At 46.7% G+C, this 20571-nt stretch overlaps 1 protein-coding gene across 1 annotated transcript in view; it reads right to left on the reverse strand.

The window, feature by feature from the left end:
- The window catches only part of CABP7 (calcium binding protein 7), a 173154-nt gene that overhangs the window by 18103 nt on the left and 134480 nt on the right, over nucleotides 1-20571 (reverse strand). Inside the window, exon 3 of the mRNA XM_033956011.1 lies at nucleotides 6376-6488. Coding sequence (XP_033811902.1) covers nucleotides 6376-6488 — 113 coding nt within the window. The remainder of the gene's footprint in view (nucleotides 1-6375; nucleotides 6489-20571) is intronic.

Here is a 20571-nt window from a genome sequence, read left to right on the forward strand (position 1 = left end):
CCGGACATCGGGGGGGGGGGGGAACCGGATGCCAATGACTTGAAGGCCAGGAGCACCCCCTCAGGGCTTGCACCCGGGGCGGACCGTCCCCCCCCCCATTGGTATGCCACTGAATGATGGTGATTTTGTCCATCTCTGCTTCATATCAGAGATGTACCACAATGTCTAACCAATGGTCCATCCTGTCTGCCCAAATAAAAATTGTTCTTTTTCGTAAATATTTCTGGGCCAGGAACCCAGAGCTCTGCCTGGCACTGTGAACAGGCCCCATCCACCGGAGTCTCCGTCAAAGCCCACTCCAGCCCATCCAAACCATCCTCAACTGAATAGCCATATATGGGACACAGACTGTGCAAGTCTGCCCAGTACTGGCCTTAGTTCTTCAATATAAACCATTATTTTCTGATTAGCGATCCTCTGTGTTCATCCCATGCCTTTTTGAACTCTATCACTCTTTTCCTCTCCACCTCCTCTCTCGGGAGTGCATTCCAAGCATCAACAACCCTCAGGAGTTCATTCATTTTTTTTTTTACACACTGAGTTATATGCTATTCATTTTCTGTTTCAAATTTCAAGTTTATTTACATAGAAACATAGAAACATAGAAATAGACGGCAGATAAGGGCCCACGGCCCATCTAGTCTGCCCACCTTAATGTCCCTCCCCTACCTTTGCCCTGTGAATAGATCCCATGTGCCGATCCCATTTGGCCTTAAAATCAGGCACGCTGCTGGCCTCAATCACCTGTAGTGGAAGACTATTGCAGCGATCAACCACTCTTTCAGTGAAAAAGAATTTCCTGGTGTCACCTCGTAGTTTCCCGCCCCTGATTTTCAACGGATGCCCTCTTGTTGTCGTGGGACCCTTGAAAAAGAAGATATCTTCCTCCGCCTCGATGCGGCCCGTAAGATACTTGAACGTCTCGATCATGTCCCCCCTCTCTCTGCGCTCCTCGAGCGAGTATAGCTGTAATTTGTCAAGCCGTTCATCGTACGGGAGATCCTTGAGTCCCGAGACCATCCGGGTGGCCATTCTTTGCACCGACTCCAGTCTCAGCACATCCTTGCGATAATGCGGCCTCCAGAATTGCACACAGTATTCCAGGTGGGGCCTCACCATGGATCTATACAATGGCATAATGACTTCCGCCTTACGACTGACGAAACCCCTTCGTATGCAGCCCATGATTTGTCTTGCCTTGGACGAAGCCTGCTCCACTTGATTGGCAGACTTCATGTCCTCACTGACGATTACCCCCAAGTCTCGTTCTGCTACCGTTTTTGCTAGGATCTCGCCATTAAGGGTATAAGACTTGCATGGATTCTGGCTGCCCAGGTGCATAACTTAAGTCTTGATATACCGCTTATATAGTCAAAGTTTCCAATTAATACAAAGTTTTAAAAGTTTTAAAAATATAAAATAAAGGGAACAAATTCCCCATTACCATACAGACATAACATGATACGCAATGGGCAAATGGGGAGGATACATTGCTTAAAATAAAAGAAAGGGGAGGTAGAAAGCAAAAGGTACAAAGGGAATCATTAATGTAAGTCCTTATGTCTGAGATTTTGGATTAAAAAATTAAGTATAAATCACAAAAGCATCTCTGACAAGAAGAATAGATTTAAAATGATTGAGGTCAGAGGTAAAGTATTCCACAGTGTGGGAGCGGTTACAGAAAAGATTGTTTTCCGCATCAATAATAATAAAATGTTAAGCGGACGGAATGAGTGCGCATGCGCGCTTAACGTCACAGTCTCCTTTTTTTCAAGCCGCTGCTAGCAACGCGTCGGAGCTGGACCCTCCGTTGACCCTCCCACCGCTACAAGGCTGACAAACCCGGCAGGAGCAGCAGCGTCGCAGGCACACTAAACGCTGCTTCGGGTCTTCTTCTGGCCTAATTTCCTCTGCCGCATCCCCAGGGACGGGGGGGGGGGGAGTCAGGCAGGTGGAAGGGGAATGGGAGGGAGGCAGGCAGGCTGGCATCGGGGGAGGGGTGGGGGGGTTCAATGGAAGGCAGACAGGATGGCATGGGGGGGGGGGGTTCCATGAAAACATGCTGCTCAGGGGGATGGGAGGCAAGCAAGCAGGCAGCAGGCATGGGGGGGATTTCAGTGGAAAGGGAATGGGAAGCAGGCAGGCTGGCATCAGAAGGGGGGTGGGGGGGGTTCAATGGAAGGCAGACAGCCAGGATGGCATCGGGGGGGGGGGGGTTCCATGGAAACATGCTGCTCAGGGGAATGGGAGGCAGACTGGCTTGGGCGGGGGGTTTGGTGGAAGGGGGATGGGAGGCAGGCAGGCTGGCATCGGGGTGGATTTCCATGGAAATATGCTGCTCAGGGGGATGGGAGGCAGGCAGGCTGGCATGGGGGGGTTTCAATGGAAGTGTTATGGGAGGCAACGGAGGGGGGTGGGGGGTTTTCAATGGAAGGCAGGCTGGCATCGGAAGGGGGGAGGAAGGAGGCACTGGGGGCACTAAGGACATAGAAAGGGGTACTATGGACATAGGAAGGAGGCACAGGGAGTTTCACAGACAGAAAAAATGACAGACAGGCAGCATGCAAGGAGAGAGAGACAAAGAAAAAAAATACCCAGACAGACAGACATCTACTCTAGCACCCGTTAATGTAATGGGCTTAAAGACTAGTTGTATCATAAAACAGTTGGCGGACCGAAGGGACCATCATCAGTCCATTTTTAGTGAGAAGACAGACAATAGGATTCAAGGGTGATTCAGTGGCTGATGCCACCAACCTCATGTTGATTTGGTATCACAGATTAATAGAGCTACCTCTCTGGCTAGTTTATTTGGACTCCTGTCTTGCTTTCAAAGACAGATACAGAGCGATCAATCCAAATACTGCATGATCACAGATGGTGTGGTTTAATATTTGGACAAGTATGGAGAGAGTTCATTTGAGGGTCCTAGACTTCAGGAAAACTAATTTTATCAAGATGATGGAATCCCACGAGGAGTCATTTGCTGGATGGGAACATCTGGGGAAGCAGAAAAGCAGTGGGCAAAACTGGAAGGAGGTTTTTAAAGGGCAATTAACCTTTTGTAAGGAAAGTCAACAAAATGAGAGGAAAGGGGATGCTGTTGCGGGACTTGAAAAATAAAACAGCCGAAAAGGTAAGGAAAAAGAGGTTAGCCTTCATCAAATACTAACGGAAAAGCTAACGGAAGCTGGGAAAGTAGTCAGGAAAGTAACATAGAAACATGATGGCAGATAAAGGCCAAATGGCCATCTAATCTGCCCATCTGCAGTAACCATTAACTCTCTCTCTCTGAGAGATCCTTCATACCCATTCCAGGGCCTTTTGAATTCAGACAAAGTCCACCACCTCTACCGGGAGACTGTAAAAAAGTATTTCCTTTGATTATCACTTCTTAACTTCATCCTATGCCTTCTCATTCCAGAGCTTCTTTTCAAATGAAAGAGACTCGATTCATGTGAATTTACGCCAAATAGATATTTAAATGTCCCTATCATATCTTCTCTCTCCTCCCTTTCCTCCAAAGTATACATATTACGATCTTTAAGTCTATCCCCCATATACCTTATGATGAAGACCATGCACCATTTTAGAAGCCTTCCTCTGGGCTGACTCCATCTTTTATATCTTTTTGAAGGTGCGGTCTCTAGAAATGTACACAATATTTCAAATGAGGTCTCACCAGAGTCTTATACAGGGGCAGGGTTGGATTTTCCTATAGGCTAACTAGGCTTCAGCCTAGGGCCTCAAGATCAAGAGGGGCCTACATTCAAATTGTTAGCAAAATTAAAATTACACTATTCTAAAAAAGTGAACACTAAAACACTGAACTGAAAATAAGGAGAAATTCTACGCTTCGGGATCGGAACCGGCTCCGGCCGCAACGGGGCGCCAACTCGGCTTCTCCCTTTCTTTTTCTCGCCCTGGGAGGAGGATCGGGGAGGGAAAGACATCAGTCCGGAAACAATTGGGCAAAGCCCAGCCCTGCGGGGAGAGAGGCAAAACGTGGATCCGTCAGGACAGGGCGGCCCAGACTGGCATCGGGGGTGGGGGTGGGGTGGGGGGGTTTCAGTGGAAGGGGGATGGGAGGCAGGCGGGCATCGGAAGGGGGGTGAGGTGAGGAAGGACGCACTGGGGGCACTATGGACATAGGAAGGGGCAACGTTGTGTGTTATGTTTGATTAGTTATTGTTACAAGTACTATATATGGTGCTGAGAATAAATGTCCAAATAAGTGTTCTCGACTTTTTTTTATTTATTATCCGTGTCACATTTTTTATAAAGGTTAGTACCAATAACAACATGTTTCATTTAACATATTGATATATATCACAGTAATGATGTATTTTATTATCTCTCATGTAATTTACAAACCTAAAAATGGGAGGTGAAAGGGCCTCATAAGTGGAATAGCCTAGGGCCTCTTTTCATCTAAATCCGGCCCTGTACAGGGGCATCAATAGCTCCTTTTTCCGACTGGCCATACCTCTCCCTATGCAACCTGGCATCCTTCTAACTTTTGCTGTCACCTTTTCAACCTATTTGGCCACCTTAAGATCATCACATACAATCACACCCAAGTCCCACTCTTCTGTCGTGCACATAAGTTCTTCACCCCCCTAAATTGTACCGTTCCCTCAGGTTTTTGCAGCCCAAATGCATGACCTTGCGTTTCTTAGCATTAAATTTTAGCTGCCAAATTTCAGACCATTCTTCAAGCTTCGCCAGGTCTTTCTTCATGTTACTCACACCATCCTGGGTGCGTACCCTATTGCAGATTTTGGTATCATCCGCAAAGAGGCAAAACTTACCCGACAGCCCTTCAGCAACTGGAAGAAAAAAATAACTAATACAATGAGGGGACAAGACCTTTTTTAAAGATATGTTTATGATAGTAGAAAGTACTCGTCATACAGTCAGCACCAAAGGGAAAGGAGAGGAATATGTAGAAGCCGATGAGGTTAAAGCAGAATGGCTTACCAAATATTTCTGTTTTGTGTTTCATAAAGTAGGATTAGAGAAGAAAAATAGGAACGGAAGTGAGGTAGATCTTGAATAATTTCAGAAGAACGTGTTTGCGAGAAGCAAGCTACACTAAACGTAGACAAAGTGATGGGGCTGGTTAGGATTTATCCAAGGACATGGAAGGAACTCATTTATCAGGGAAGTTCCGGCAACTCCACTGCCTGACTTTTTCAGTGCTTCTGTAAAGATGGGAGTGGCACCGGAGAGCTAGAGGGTGGACATGACCCTTCTTCACAAAAACAGCAGTAAGAGAAAGGTTGAGATCAAGTTTATAAGTCAAGTTTCAAGTTTATTTTTAATGTGATATACCACCTACAAGTACTTCTAGGCAGTTTACAATACATTTAAAATAAGTGTATATATTAAAAAGGGGTAAAAACACCGACACAAAGTATGTAAAAGCAATGACTAGATAGATACAGAAAGGAGCTCCACAAGTCTTTTAGTCTGACCTCTGTGGCGAGTAAATTTAATGGAAACTCTGCTAAAAAGAGAAGATAATACAGTTTCTGGAAACCGAAGGATTGCAGGATCAGAGGTTTTTTTACTAGGGTTGTTCTTGTCAAATGAAGCGGATTAATTTTGACTAGGTGACCAGATGTGGAGCACCCTCGATACGGGCCCTAAAGTGACAGATTGGCTTAGAAACTGGTTAAGTGGGAGGCGACAAAGAGAAGTGGTCGACAGCATCGACTCCGAGGATAACAGTTGCTACCAATGGTGTGCTCCATAGGGCTACCAGTCATCCGGATTTCCACGGACAGGTCCTCCTTTTGAGGACAAGTCCGGGGGTCCGGGTGGCTTTTCAAAACCCAGCACTTTGTCCCGGTTTTTAAAATTGTCTCTCGAAATTGTCGGGCAAGAGGCCCTCTGCGCATGCACAACCAGAGCAAGCAGGGAGGCGGGGCTAGGGCAGGACTGGGGCATAATGGGGTGGGGATGGGTGGGCCTAGGGGCGGGTCTAGGGGTCCAGGTTTTACGAATGCAAAATCTGGCAACCCTAGTGCTGCAGGGAATGGTTCTTGTCAACGGCATAAGTAAGGAGGAGGGAGGCAGACCGCCCTGGGTGTCATCTCAGTGGGGGTGACGGCACCTCTCCACCCCCCCCATGCCATGCACCTCCCTTCCCCACCCACATACCTCTTTAAAGTTTTTGCCAGTGTGAGCGTTGCCTGGATCTTGGATACCTCAAGGGGCCCAACATCCTGGCAAAGCTATGACGTCTCTGAGACGGAGCTTTGGAACATCTGGCACCAGCATGCTCCAGGGCAACTAACACCAGCCCCGGGCCGAGGTGGCAGAGCCTCGTCACATGACATGGTAGAACTCAATTCCTCACATCTCTCCTACCTTCCAAAATACGGTGTCAAAGTCCGTTCCATGGAATTTCTCAGGCATCCCAGAAGTTGTGATCTTGGGCCCCAGTAACGTTACGAATTCTTCAAAATCCACCTGACCGTCCCCTGCAAAGCCAAAAACAGAGAGAAAACAACGAGTTCATCTTTCCAAGTTTCCAAGTTTATTATATAATTTGATTAATCGCCTATTCCGATTTCTAGGCGATGTACAATTTCTTAAATAATCAAATACGGGTAACAAATCAAACAAACAAAAGTCATGTCAAATTAAAATAACAAATACAAACATTCCTATACAAAGTTTAACCTATACATATAATATCAAAACAAAAGGGAAAATTATTAATGGATTACAATCAATATTTAGCTTAAATATATTTAAGGAAAAAACAGTAGGGGGGGAAACAAATATAGTTTGAAATAAAATATAAGATAAAAGGAGACAAAATCTTTAAATTTATTCACTAAAAGCATCTATAAAAAGGAAACTCTTAAGTTTGGTCTTGAATTTGTCCAAATTCTTTTCCTCTCTAATAAATAATGGGAGGTCGTATTAACAACACATAACATTCTACTGAATCTTGCGAGGCTTCTCATATTTGTACAAGTTTTGCAGGTTAAAAATACTTTTTTTTTTTACACTCTTAGTAGCCGAAGACGGAAATCAAAGTTCAGAACTCAGAATTCATCCTTTCTGCAGCCGATATAATGAAACCACTGTGAAATCCTACCAGCTAACCACCTGCAGGGAGATGCCACTGTAGAGTAAACTTCAACTTTGAATAGCTGTGAAGTAATCAAGTACAATATACAGTATATCTAGGAATAAAACCAGGGATGTTACATTACATTAGAGATTTCTATTCCGCCATTGCCTTGCGGTTCAAGATGGATTACAAAAGAATAACCCCCCCCCAAAAAAAAATGTTGTTACAAGAAGAAGAGATCTGGCATTGTCATATTGAAGTTGGGACATTAGATCACCTTTTATTCTATTGTCCATTTAGTTTATCATTCTGGAAATCAATTTGGCCTCAAATTAATAGGATATTAGAAAACCCGGTAGCCTTGACATATGATACTATTTTATTTGGAACAACTATGAGAGCAAGAAGTCAAATTTCGTCAAGTAACAACAAACTTCTATTTATTTTAACTGGAATAGCAATACAACAAATAACATACAATTGGAAACAATATGACAGGAAATTACAATTTCTGGTGGAATTCTGTATGTCATATGTACAAAATGGAACTCACCATTGCAATGCAAAAAGGTTATGTGAGTACATTTCAGAAAGTCTGGGGACCGTTAACAGATTTTTGTAATGAATGATTAACTTTTCCCATGATACGATATTGGATTAGAGGGGAAAAGGGGTGGGATTTCATTTCTGATTATTACATACTATATCAATATTTGAATGAATTCACAATAAAGATGATTTTATGTATTATTGAATTGGGAGGGAGGGAGGGATGGGGGATTATTATATTCAATAAGAATTACATAAATTTAGATTTCTTACATAATATTTTAATATTATAGAATACTAATTTTTTAATGAAATGTTAAATTTGATGCTAATATGTGAGTTAATCAAGTGTGTATCTTTAAGTTTTATATGAGTTTATTTCATACACTTGTTGTAACATACAAAAATGAATAAAGAATTATAAAAAAAAAAGAAGAAGAAGAGATCTGGTAGTTTCTAGAGGAGATAAAGAGTAGATGAGGTTGTTTTGGGGAATCGGGAAGGTACTGGGAGGTGGGAAGGAGCTAGCGGCATTAAGTCGTTTGCAGGAATTTCTTGAAAAGTAGAGTCTTTACTTCTTTTCCGTATGTTTTGTAGTCTGGGGGTCATAATTAGTAGATTGGAGATTTGGTTGTCGAGTTTTGCTGCTTGTGTGGCTGGGAGGCCATCGTATCGTTTTTCCCGTTTGACTTCTTTGATTGGAGTGAATGTTCAAGATAAAAAAAAAACTTTCGTTTAGTTTCCCATGTGGTCTAAGGAGTTTTTCATTTTTATTTGGGTTTTAAAGAACTTTTGGGGAGTCAATATTCAAGCAATTTAAATGGCTCGTTGCCTGTTTGGAGCTAAATGGCTATTTTCATGGCACTTAACTGATTAGTGACGCTGGAAATAAGGGTTAACATAGTAGATGACGGCAGATAAAGACCCGAATGGTCCATCCAGTCTGCCCAACCTGATTCAATTAAAAATTTTCTTCTTCTTAGCTATTTCTGGGCAAGAATCCAAAGCTCTGCCCGGTACTGTACTTGGGCTCCAACTGCTGAAGTCTCTGTTAGCGCCTAACTCATTACCAACTATTTTGGGGAGGATCTGGGGGGGTGAAGTCATCTCTTGGCAGGTTGTGTCGATATTCAGCTCTTAACCCGCCAGGCCAACCACATAAACAGGACCTCATAAAAGTCAGTTCTGTCATTACGTGTTAAGCCATAGCTGGATAAGTGCAGAATATCGACTTAACTGGTTATCCATTAGCCAGTTCTGCAAAAAAAAACAACCCCTCCCCCCCCAAACATCCTGCTATTCGGTGGGGACCATTGTTGTTTATAGCAGTGTTCTTCAACCTTTTTACACCTATGGACCGGCAGAAATAAAAGAATTATTTTGTGGACCGGCATCGGTCTACAGACTGGTGGTTAAAGAACACTGGGGCTAAGTCGTGGGCCAGACCCCGCCCATCTCTACCCAATCACCACCCCAGACCCTGCCCCCATAGTCCTAATTGTAACACTATTTTTTCCATTCATTTTTCATATAGACACACAATATCATCTTATTAACAACGCATTGACCGCACCGCAGACCGGCAGTTGAAGAACACAGTTTTGGGCCTGATGCACGTGCCGGCCCTATGGACCGGCAGGAAATTTCTGTGGACCGGCACTGGTCCATGGACCGGTGGTTGAAGAACACTGGTTTATAGCATGCCATATTGCTCAAATATTGCACACAATCACTCAGTAGTGCACCTATTGATAAATTGTCATGTTATTGGTCAATAGGGGCGCCCTTGATGACATACTATAGAAAAGAAGCTGAAATTTCATCCCCCCCCCCCCCGGTTATTTCAGATGAATGCAAGTAACTATGAATTAGTAAAGCGATGAGAAGGCGACAGCACCAGTCACACAAATGTCCTGCATGTAGGCACCCACTCCTCACTTGAGGGCCATGCCATGGGGCAGCTGGGCCAAAAGCAGTGTTCTCTGGGCATTTGGGGTTTATATAAGAACATAAGAATTGTCTTCCTGGGTCAGACCAATGGTCCATCAAGCCCAGTAGCCCGTTCTCACGGTGGCCAATCCAGGTCCCTAGTACCTGGCCAAAACCCAAAGAGTAGCAACATTCCATACAGAATCTCAAAGATTCCGGAATCCCAGAGAGTAACAAGATTCTAGAACCCTAAAGAGTAGCAACATTCCATACAGAATCTCAAAGAGTAGCAAGATTCTGGAATTCTCAGTGTAGCAACATTCCATGCTACCGATCAAGGGCCAAGCAGTGGCTTCCTCCATGTCTTTCTCAATAACAGGCTATGGATTTTTCCTCCAGGAATTTGTCCAAACCTTTCTTAAAACCAGCTATGCTATCTGCTCTTACCACCCTTATATATCCTCTCTGCTTGCTCTGTTGCCCCAGGTGCCACAGTTAGACTGTGAGCCTGCCAGGACACATAAGGAAAATACGTACGAGTACCTGATCACCATTCAATGTATTGTAAACCAGTGTTCTTCAACCTTTTGACACCTATGGACCGGCGGAAATAAAATAATTATTTTGTGGACTGGTACCGGTCTGCGGACCGGCAGTTGAAGAACACTGGGCTAAGTCATGCCCATCTTCACCCCAGACCCCGCCCCCTTAATAGTACTAATTGTAACACCATTTTTTCCATTCATTGTTCATATATACACACAATATAATCGTATTAACAACACATAATGGTTAACCACAAAATTAAACTACACAAAGCACACTGTATGATTTTAACATTTATTCCTACCAGAAAACAGATAACCCCATGCAAATGCAGGCCCAAAAACTAAAAGTACTAATATTCACAAACAAACCCTAAGATGCAAGACTCTGCAAGGAGTACAATCCCAGAGGAAAAGAAACAAATGCATTTCTTCCTGAACAGACAAATTAATCACTAAATAAAAAAATAAAAGCATTTCCCCCACTGTTGTTATCTCTCCCTCCATTTGCCTTGCCTTCTGGCCTCCCCCCCGGTGTTATCTTTGGGCCGGTCCACTGTGCGATCAACGTGGCGTCTTCAGGCCGGCTCCCTGAGTGCTGCATTGCACAAAGCTGTGGGCAGCGGCTCCTCGCACGCGTCCCGCGCCTCATCTGGAAGCCTTCCCTCTGATGTTGCAATGTTGGAGAGAAGGCTTCCGGTTCAGGCGCAGGCCGCGCGTAGGAGCCTTTTCCCACTGCTTAGTGCACTGCAGCAGTCAGGGAGCTGGCCCGAAGACGCCGTGTTGATCGCACCATGGACCGGCAGCTGAAGAACGCTGTCCTGGGTCCGATGGACGTGCCGGCTCTGTGGACCAGCAGAAAATTTATGCGGACCGACACTGGCGGTTGGAGAACACTGTTGTAAACCACTTTGGGTGAATCTTTTCATGAAAAGGTGATTAAGAAACCCCAACACATAAATAACTACAAGTGCAATTAAAGAACTGCTCTATAAGAGCTGCGGCGCACTCCCTGCAACTTAAAATGGCTTTCCATGGGCTACGCACAGGCATCCCGAGGCAATTGCCTGCCAAGTGTGCGCAAACTGCGCGCCCCAAAATATTGTTAACTTTATTTCGATGGGGTACGTCTGAGGGCAGAGAAGGGACGTTTCTGCGCTAGACAGTTCGACTAGATGACTGCGCAATAAGGGCCCGATTCTACAAATGGCACCATAGGTTCGCCAGTCGTAGGTGCTGTACCGCTGCCCAACTTATCTCCCCTTTTACAAAACCGTAGTGCTGGTTTTAGCGCCGGCCAAGGCGAGAACTGCTCAGACGCGCATAGAAATGCCAAGGGCATTGGAGCTGTTAACTGCAGCCGGCACTAAAAACCGTACTATGGTTTTGTAAAAGGAAGGGGGGGGGGTTAATTGCTTTAATTGGTGTGGTAATTGACTGCACTGTTAAAAACCAATTAAAAACTCATTAAAAAATGTACGCGCTGGTAGATGTCTACAAAGTAGGTGTCATAATTGCATCTAAGGAAGTGTCTAAGGGTTCCTAAGGTCAATAATAATAATATAATATAATAAAATGCTAGGCCGCGCCTGCGCACTAAAAAAAACGTGTTCCCTGATCCGTCCCGAAAACACGAGTGCGCATGCGCACGTTTTACGTCATCACCTACTCTCCACCTCGCGCCACCTATCACTGTCATCACCTGCTCTCCACCGATCACTGTTCCTCCTGCACCATGCCACACCAGGCATGTCCGCCGCCGGCCTCGAGCTCCTGGGGGCCGGCGGCGCTGTGCTGAGGTCCCGCCTCCCGCTTCCGCACTACACGGCGCCGCCAGACCCGGCCCTACACTGAGATCCGCGATCGGGTTGCCATGGAAACCCCGCCGCAGCCTTGCAGCTAGGTAGGGGGACAACAATCGCGCTTATGTTCAAGCCGCCGCCACGACTCCCCTCTCGAACCGCACCAGGATCGAGAGAGGAGCTGCGGCGGGAGCTTGAGCATCAGCGCCATTGTTGTCCCCCTACCTAGCCGCGAGGCTGCGGCTGCCTTCCTCACCCGGCTCACATTGAATCCAAGTAAACAACCGGGGCTGCCTAAAGAAACAAAGTTTCACGGTGCTTGGCCCGCAAAACAATTCCTGCCGTTGCCAAAATTTGGCCCACCGTTCCTTCCCTTCCTCCATCAGGTACAGTTCACCTCCGCCTATGTTAAAAGGAGTTGCTTTGAAATTGGTGCCCTGCCGCCACCGTAACACATTCCCTCTGCCGCGGTCCCATATGTCAGAGAAGGGGCGGGACCAAGGCAGAGGGGAACGTGCTACAGCAGTGGCAGGCCTCCGATTTCGACGCGGCTCCTTTTAACATTGGTGGATTCACTGCACCTGATGGAGGGAGGGAAGGAAAGGTGGTTGGGCGCTGTTGAGCCCCTCTTTAGCCTTAGACCCTCTCCTAACTGCTCCCTCCTGTCTCAGACCACTGGGGGGAGGTGCCTGTCTTCAGCTGCAGGGATGGAGGGAGGGAAGAAGAAAGAAGGGGCCCTGGCAAGCGAGTTATCAAAAGCCAACCATAGCCTGGGACCCCTACATGATATGAATAATGACCAGACAACAAAAGGTAAGAAAAATAATTTTATTTTCTGTTTTGTGATTACAATATGTCAGATTTGAAATGTGTCTTGAGGGAGGCTTCCGCCGCGGCTTTGGACAGAGGGGTACCATTTTCGTGGGAGCCGGCCTTCGGAGAGGCTTGGGACACGGGGACGGATGCGGGAGGGGCTGCCTCTGCGAAGGGCTTTGGTGGGGGAGCCAGCCAGACCATAAGTGTGGGGACGTTGTAAGCGCGGATTGGTCAAGGAGCCGCCGCTGCTGAAGCTTTGAAATTGCTCTCCCACCATCACTCCCTCCCGCCCCGGCTCTGCCTCTGCCCCTGCCCAGGTTCAAAAGCAGGAGACATCTAGCACCCGTTAATCTAACGGGCTTAAACACTAGTAATCTATAATAATAAAATGCTAAGCATGCATGCGCACTCCCACTTGCGCGTTCCGTGATCAGCAGGTCCCTGGAAGGTAGGAGTGCGCATGCGCGCCTAGGGTTCTGTTTTCATGTAAGCCAGTTTGTCGTTCTCACCCCCCCACCCAAACCCTCCCACCATGAGACGACCACAAACCTCCCGCCTCCAGCAGCGTCCGCAGCACTACAAACACGCTGCCTCGCGGCCCTCTACCACCCCAATTTCCTCTGCCGCTTCCCTGATGACATCATCAGAGATGCGGCAGAGGAAATCAGCGCAGCAGAAGGCCGCGAAGCAGCGCGCACAGAGAGCTGTGGACGCCGCCGGAGCAGGGAGGCCCGTCGGTCGACTCGCAATGGGAGGGTCAGTGGGGTCGGCTGCACGGCGGCGGTAGTGGCGGGGGTGGGGGGGGGAGATGGAAACATGCTTCTCAAGGGTTACACTGCAAAGGAGATGGGAGGGAGACAGACTTGCTTTGGAGGGTGGGGGTGGGACAAACTCTGAAAGGCAGTGAGGGGAACATAGGAAGGAGGCACTGAGGGAACTAAGAACACAGGACAGAGGCACTGGGGGCACTAGGGACACGAGAAGGAGAAACTGGTGGCACTAAGGACATAGGAAGGAGGCACTGGGGCCACTAAGGACATATGAAGGGGCACTAAGGGCACAGGAAGAGGCACTAAGGACATAGGAAGGGGCACTGAGAGCACTAAGGACATAGGAAGGGGCACTAAGAACATAGGAAGGAGGCACTGAGGACACTAAGGACATAGGATGGGACACTAAGGACATAGGAAAGAGGCACTGGGGCACTAAGGACATGGGAAGGAGGCACTGGGGGCACTAAGGACATAGAAAGGGGCACTAAGGACATAGGAAGGGGCACTGAGGGCTCTAAGGACATAGGAGGCACTGAGAGCACTAAGGACATAGGAAGGGGCACTAAGAACATAGGAAGGAGGCACTGAGGACACTAAGGACATAGGATGGGACACTAAGGACATAGGAAAGAGGCACTGGGGCACTAAGGACATGGGAAGGAGGCACTGGGGGCACTAAGGACATAGAAAGGGGCACTAAGGACATAGGAAGGAGGCACTGAGGGAACTAAGAACACAGGACAGAGGCACTGGGGGCACTAGGGACACGGTAAGGAGACACTGGTGGCACTAAGGACATGGGAAGGAGGCACAGGGGTCACTAAGGACAAAGGAAGGGGCACTAAGGGCACAGGAAGAGGCACTAAGGACATAGGAAGGGGCACTGAGGGCTCTAAGGACATAGGAGGCACTGAGAGCACTAAGGACATAGGAAGGGGCACTAAGAACATAGGAAGGAGGCACTGAGGACACTAAGGACATAGGATGGGACACTAAGGACATAGGAAAGAGGCACTTGGGCACTAAGGACATGGGAAGGAGGCACTGGGGGCACTAAGGACATAGGAAGGAGCACTGAAGGCACTAAGAACATAGGAAGGAGGCACTGAGGACACTAAGGACATAGGATGGGACACTAAGGACATAGGAAAGAGGCACTGGGGCACTAAGGACATGGGAAGGAGGCACTGGGGGCACTAAGGACATAGAAAGGGGCACTAAGGACATAGGAAGGAGGCACTGAGGGAACTAAGAACACAGGACAGAGGCACTGGGGGCACTAGGGACACGGTAAGGAGACACTGGTGGCACTAAGGACATGGGAAGGAGGCACAGGGGTCACTAAGGACAAAGGAAGGGGCACTAAGGGCACAGGAAGAGGCACTAAGGACATAGGAAGGGGCACTGAGGGCTCTAAGGACATAGGAGGCACTGAGAGCACTAAGGACATAGGAAGGGGCACTAAGAACATAGGGAGGAGGCACTGAGGACACTAAGGACATAGGATGGGACACTAAGGACATAGGAAAGAGGCACTGGGGCACTAAGGACATGGGAAGGAGGCACTGGGGGCACTAAGGACATAGAAAGGGGCACTAAGGACATAGGAAGGAGGCACTGAGGGAACTAAGAACACAGGACAGAGGCACTGGGGGCACTAGGGACACGGTAAGGAGACACTGGTGGCACTAAGGACATGGGAAGGAGGCACAGGGGTCACTAAGGACAAAGGAAGGGGCACTAAGGGCACAGGAAGAGGCACTAAGGACATAGGAAGGGGCACTGAGGGCTCTAAGGACATAGGAGGCACTGAGAGCACTAAGGACATAGGAAGGGGCACTAAGAACATAGGGAGGAGGCACTGAGGACACTAAGGACATAGGATGGGACACTAAGGACATAGGAAAGAGGCACTTGGGCACTAAGGACATGGGAAGGAGGCACTGGGGGCACTAAGGACATAGGAAGGAGCACTGAAGGCACTAAGGACATAGGAGGCACTGAGGGCACTAAGGACATAGGAAGGGGCACTAAGGACATAGGAAGGGGCACTAAGGACATAGGAAGGAGGCACTGAGGACACTAAGGGCATAGGATGGGACACTAAGGACATAGGAAGGAGGCACTGGGGCACTAAGGACATGGGAAGGAGGCACTGGAGGCACTAAGGAAATAGGAAGGGGCACTAAGAACATGGGAAGGAGGCACTGAGGGCACTAAGGACAAAGGAGGCACTGAGGGCACTAAGGACATAGGATGGGACACTAAGGACATAGGAAGGAGGCACTGGAGGCACTAAGGACATGGGAAGGAGGCAGTGGGGCACTAAAGACATAGGAAGGGGCACTTAGGACATGGGAAGGAGGCACTGGAGGCACTAAGGACATGGGAAGGAGGCAGTGGGGCACTAAAGACATAGGAAGGGGCACTTAGGACATGGGAAGGAGGCAGTGGGGCACTAAAGACATAGGAAGGGGCACTTAGGACATGGGAAGGAGGCACTGGAGGCACTAAGGACATGGGAAGGAGGCAGTGGGGCACTAAAGACATAGGAAGGGACACTTAGGACATGGGAAGGAGGCAGTGGGGCACTAAAGACATAGGAAGGGGCACTTAGGACATGGGAAGGAGGCACTGAGGGCACTAAGGACATAGGATGGGACACTAAGGACATAGGAAGGAGGCACTGGAGGCACTAAGGACATGGGAAGGAGGCACTGAGGGCACTAAGGACATAGGAGGCACTGAGGGCACTAAGGACATAGGATGGGACACTAAGGACATAGGATGGGACACTAAGGACATAGGAAGGAGGCACTGGGGGCACTAAGGACATGGGAAGGAGGCACTGGAGGCACTAAGAACATAGGAAGCAGGCACTGAGGGCACTAAGGACATAGGAAGGGGCACTAAGAAAATGGGACGGAGGCACTGAGAGCCCTAAGGACATAGGAGGCACTGGAGGCACTAAGGACATAGGAAGGGGCACTTAGGACATGGGAAGGAGGCACTGAGGGCACTAAGGACATAGGATGGGACACTAAGGACTTAGGAAGGAGGCACTGGGTCACTAAGGACATGGAAGGAGGCACTGGGGGCACTAAGGACACGGAAGGAGGCACTGTGGGCACTAAGGACATAGGAAGAGGCACTTAGAACATGGGAAGGAGGCACTGAGGGCATTAAGGACATAGGATGGGACACTAAGGACATAGGAAGGCGGAACTGGGGGCACTAAAGACATAGGATGGGACACTATGGACATAGGAAGGGAGCCACGGAGAGACTGGCAGGCATGGCGCAACAGAGAAATACAGGCAGTCAGGGGTCCAGGGAGACAGAGACAGAAAGAAAGAAAGACAGACAGCATCCAAGAAGAGAGAGAGAGACAAAGAAAAAAAAACCAGACAGACAGACAGACATCTACTCTAGCACCCGTTAATGTAATGGGCTTAAACAGTAGTATACAATAAAGTACAATAATATCATTTACAAGAATCGGGATTAAAGATTGAATGACATAACAAAAAGGGGAGGTTAGTAGCCGAAAGACTTAAATCTATGACAAACAGGAACAAAGGTAAGTGTGGGAGAGCTACAATATTTGATATGCAAGAAGAACAAGTGAGGGACAAACAGTAGGAGGTGAAGTAAATTTACATGACAAAATTATGGAATGAAGGAATGAAGAATTTAGCCCTTATAAGGGCAGTTATGTTTCAAAGGCATCCTGGAATAGAAATGTTTTTAATTTGGCCTTAAAATGAGGTAGACTTTTTTCGTTACACAGATAATTGGGAATGGTGTGCCAAATGCATGGTGCTGATATGGCAAAGTTATTTAATCGTGTGGTATTTATGTTTTAAAGACGTAATTGTGAGGAAATTGGTCCAGAGAAGAGCGACTAAAATGGTTAAGGAGCTGGAGGAGTTCCCGTACAGCGAGAGATTAGAGAAACTGGGTCTCTTCTCCCTTGAAAAGAGGAGACTGGGAGGGGACATGATTGAAACATTCAAAATACTGAAGGGAATAGACTTAGTAGATAAAGACCGGTTGTTCACCCTCTCCAAAGTAGAGAGAACGAGAGGACACCCTCTAAAGTTAAAAGGGGATAGATTCCGTACAAATGTAAGGAAGTTCTTCTTCACCCAGAGAGTGGTGGAAAACTGGAACGCTCTTCCGGAGGCTGTTATAGGGGAAACACCCTCCAGGGATTCAAGACAAAGTAGATAAAGACAGGTTGTTCACCCTCTCCAAGGTAGAGAGAACAAGAGGACACTCTCTAAAGTTGAAAGGGGATAGATTCCGTACAAATGTAAGGAAGTTCTTCTTCACCCAGAGAGTGGTGGAAAACTGGAACGCTCTTCTGGAGGCTGTTATAGGGGAAAACACCCTCCAGGGATTCTAGACAAAGTTGGACAAGTTCCTGCTAAACTGGAACGTACGCAGGTGAGGCTGGACTCATTTAGAGCACTGGTCTTTGACCTGGGGGCCGCCGCGGGAGCGGACTGCTGGGCACGATGGACCACTGGTCTGACCCAGCAGCGGCAGTTCTTATGTAGGGAATGAGAAGATTATTGGCGAATTCCGGTTGATTGCTTAGATGGGTTTTGAACGTAAGTAGAAGGATTTTGTAGCTTATTCTATGTTCTACTGGCAGCCAGCGTGCTTTGCATAGAAGGGGGGAAACATGGTCGTATTTTTTGCATTGTATATGATTTTTATTACAGTATTATCGACAACTATTTTGTAGGCGGTAAGGGTTCGCATGCTAGTTCTGCGCTAATCAGTTAGCACGCGGTAATGCAGACGCACTAAGAGCCAGCTTCTATAAATGGCACCGAGGTTAGGCGCTGTTTGCTACCCTAATCATAGATGCCTAGTGATGCCTTACTAACCCCCTCCTTTTACAAAACCGCAATAGTGGCTATTAGCGCAGGGAACTGCGCTGAATGTTCTGCGCTGCTTCCAATGCTCATATGAGTATTCAGTGTGACACCTGCGCTAAAAACCGCTATCGTAATTTAGTAAAAGGGGGGTGGATGGGGTAAATTCCGCGCACAACCCAAATTGATGTAACAAGCTTAATTGGTGCGTTAATTGACCATGCTGTTGATCTTTAATTTTAAACTTTTTTAAAAAAATAATCGATTAAAAGTTGTGCATGGAAATTTGTGTGGTGCCTAAGGACACCTATATTGAGGCTCCCTCCGAAGTCTAACGATGTCTACCTGAAAAGTAGGCGTGCTCGGCAAGGAGGGGGGTCAAGATGGCGGCGATGTGAGGAGCTGTGAGAGACGCGTTAAGATCTCTCCACGTTTAGCTTTTGCCTGAATTATTTACCTCGTTTTCTTTATGCCTCCGAAGAGAAAAGGGGTGGTCAGGGGACCTTCCTCGCCGGCCCTGGCGTCTACCCCCCCGGCAGCTAACGATGGAAAGCTTCTTTTGGCTCTTCCGGCACCAGCAATATCCGGAGTAGAGAGCCCGGCGTTGGGCAGCGAAGAGAGGGAGTCGCTTGTCCCTTCGGGCATAGAAACATCGCTGTCTCCTCCGGTTTCCCACACTCCTCTGTGTCCAGCAACTGCCGGAACGATGTGGCGAGAGACACCCGATCCCGGAAGTGGAGGCGCGGGGTCTCCCGACGAGGGCACAGCGTCTGGAGACAGTTTGCTGATGGAAGCCAACAAGAGAGAGGGGGATTTGTCCTCTCCGACGGAGGTTTCCCTTCAAAGCATCTGGTCTTTGCTTCAGCGGATGGAGTCAAAAATGGAAAAATCATCTGAAGAGGTAACAAAAATAGTGGAAAACTTGGACTCGCTGACTAAAACTGTGGAAATAATGAAAAGTGCTCAAACTAAGCAGATGCAGGAGGATATATTGCATTTACAACAATTCAAGGTGGCTTCAATTAAAGATAGTTTCCTTATAAATAAGAAATTGGAGCAATTTGAAAATTTTAATAGGCGTTTGAACCTCCGTATTTTAAATTTTCCTCAAATTCCGGGTATATTGCCTTTGGACTTATTAAAAAGATACCCGATTGAAAATTTAAAGATTTTGTCAAACTGTATTCCCCCTATAAATAAAATCTACTATTTACCAAATAAGAAGACACCCGGAAGACGAGAAGGAGAAAACAAGATTGAGAAAGAGATAAGGAGGGAAAATAATGAAATAGAATTTGATAATGTGACTGCTCTTCTTGAACAAACAGTTACTACTGATACTGTTAGAGCTACGCTCTTAGTATCATTCGTTTTTGAGCAAGACGTGAATATGATTATGAAACTATTCTTTAAAAACTCACAGAAATTATTTGGGGAGCAAAAAGTTTGGATATATCCTGATGTCGCAAAGACTACACAAGAACGGAGGAAAGAATTTCTTTCTATGCGTCAAGATATTATAAAGCTGGGAGCAACTTTCTTGTTAGCATATCCCTGTAAATGCTTAGTTAGGTATTTGGGAGTTAAATACACATTTTTTTCTCCTAATCACCTGAAGGAATTCTTGGATGTAAAGAAAATCATCAAGGACTGAGGGAAAATAGAAATTAATAGCTGGTGTTTAGAACATAAAGCCTAATCGTTTAATTAAGTTCCTCGTTAAATTTCTCTCAAAAAGTTCCGATTGACCATCCCACTATTATGGTGGTCTAAGAAAGGAAAAATTATTTTTATAAGTATGAATCTGTAATACTTCTGTATTGTTTTTTCTTTCCTGTATTTAATGTAACAAGATGTATTCTTGTAAAATTTTGTTGAATAATAGAAATAAAAAATTAAAAAAAAAAAAAGAAAAAAAGAAAAGTAGGCGTGGTTAATGCAGAGGCTAGGCATGGTAGATTTAAGTATCGCTGGGTATTCAAGTTAGGTATCGGTAAATAAGACCAGGTAAAACTTGTCCTAATATACTGACACCTACCTCTAGGATGCCTAGCGACACCTAAGTCCATAGCTTATTGAGAACGACATGGGGGAAGCCACTGCTTGCCCTGCATCGGTAGCACGGAATGTTGCTACTCTTTGGAGTTCTAGAATCTTGTTGCTCTTTGGATTCCAGAATCT

The sequence above is a fragment of the Geotrypetes seraphini genome, chromosome 8 (genome assembly GCF_902459505.1).
Source record: "Geotrypetes seraphini chromosome 8, aGeoSer1.1, whole genome shotgun sequence".
Classification (NCBI taxonomy): domain Eukaryota; kingdom Metazoa; phylum Chordata; class Amphibia; order Gymnophiona; family Dermophiidae; genus Geotrypetes; species Geotrypetes seraphini.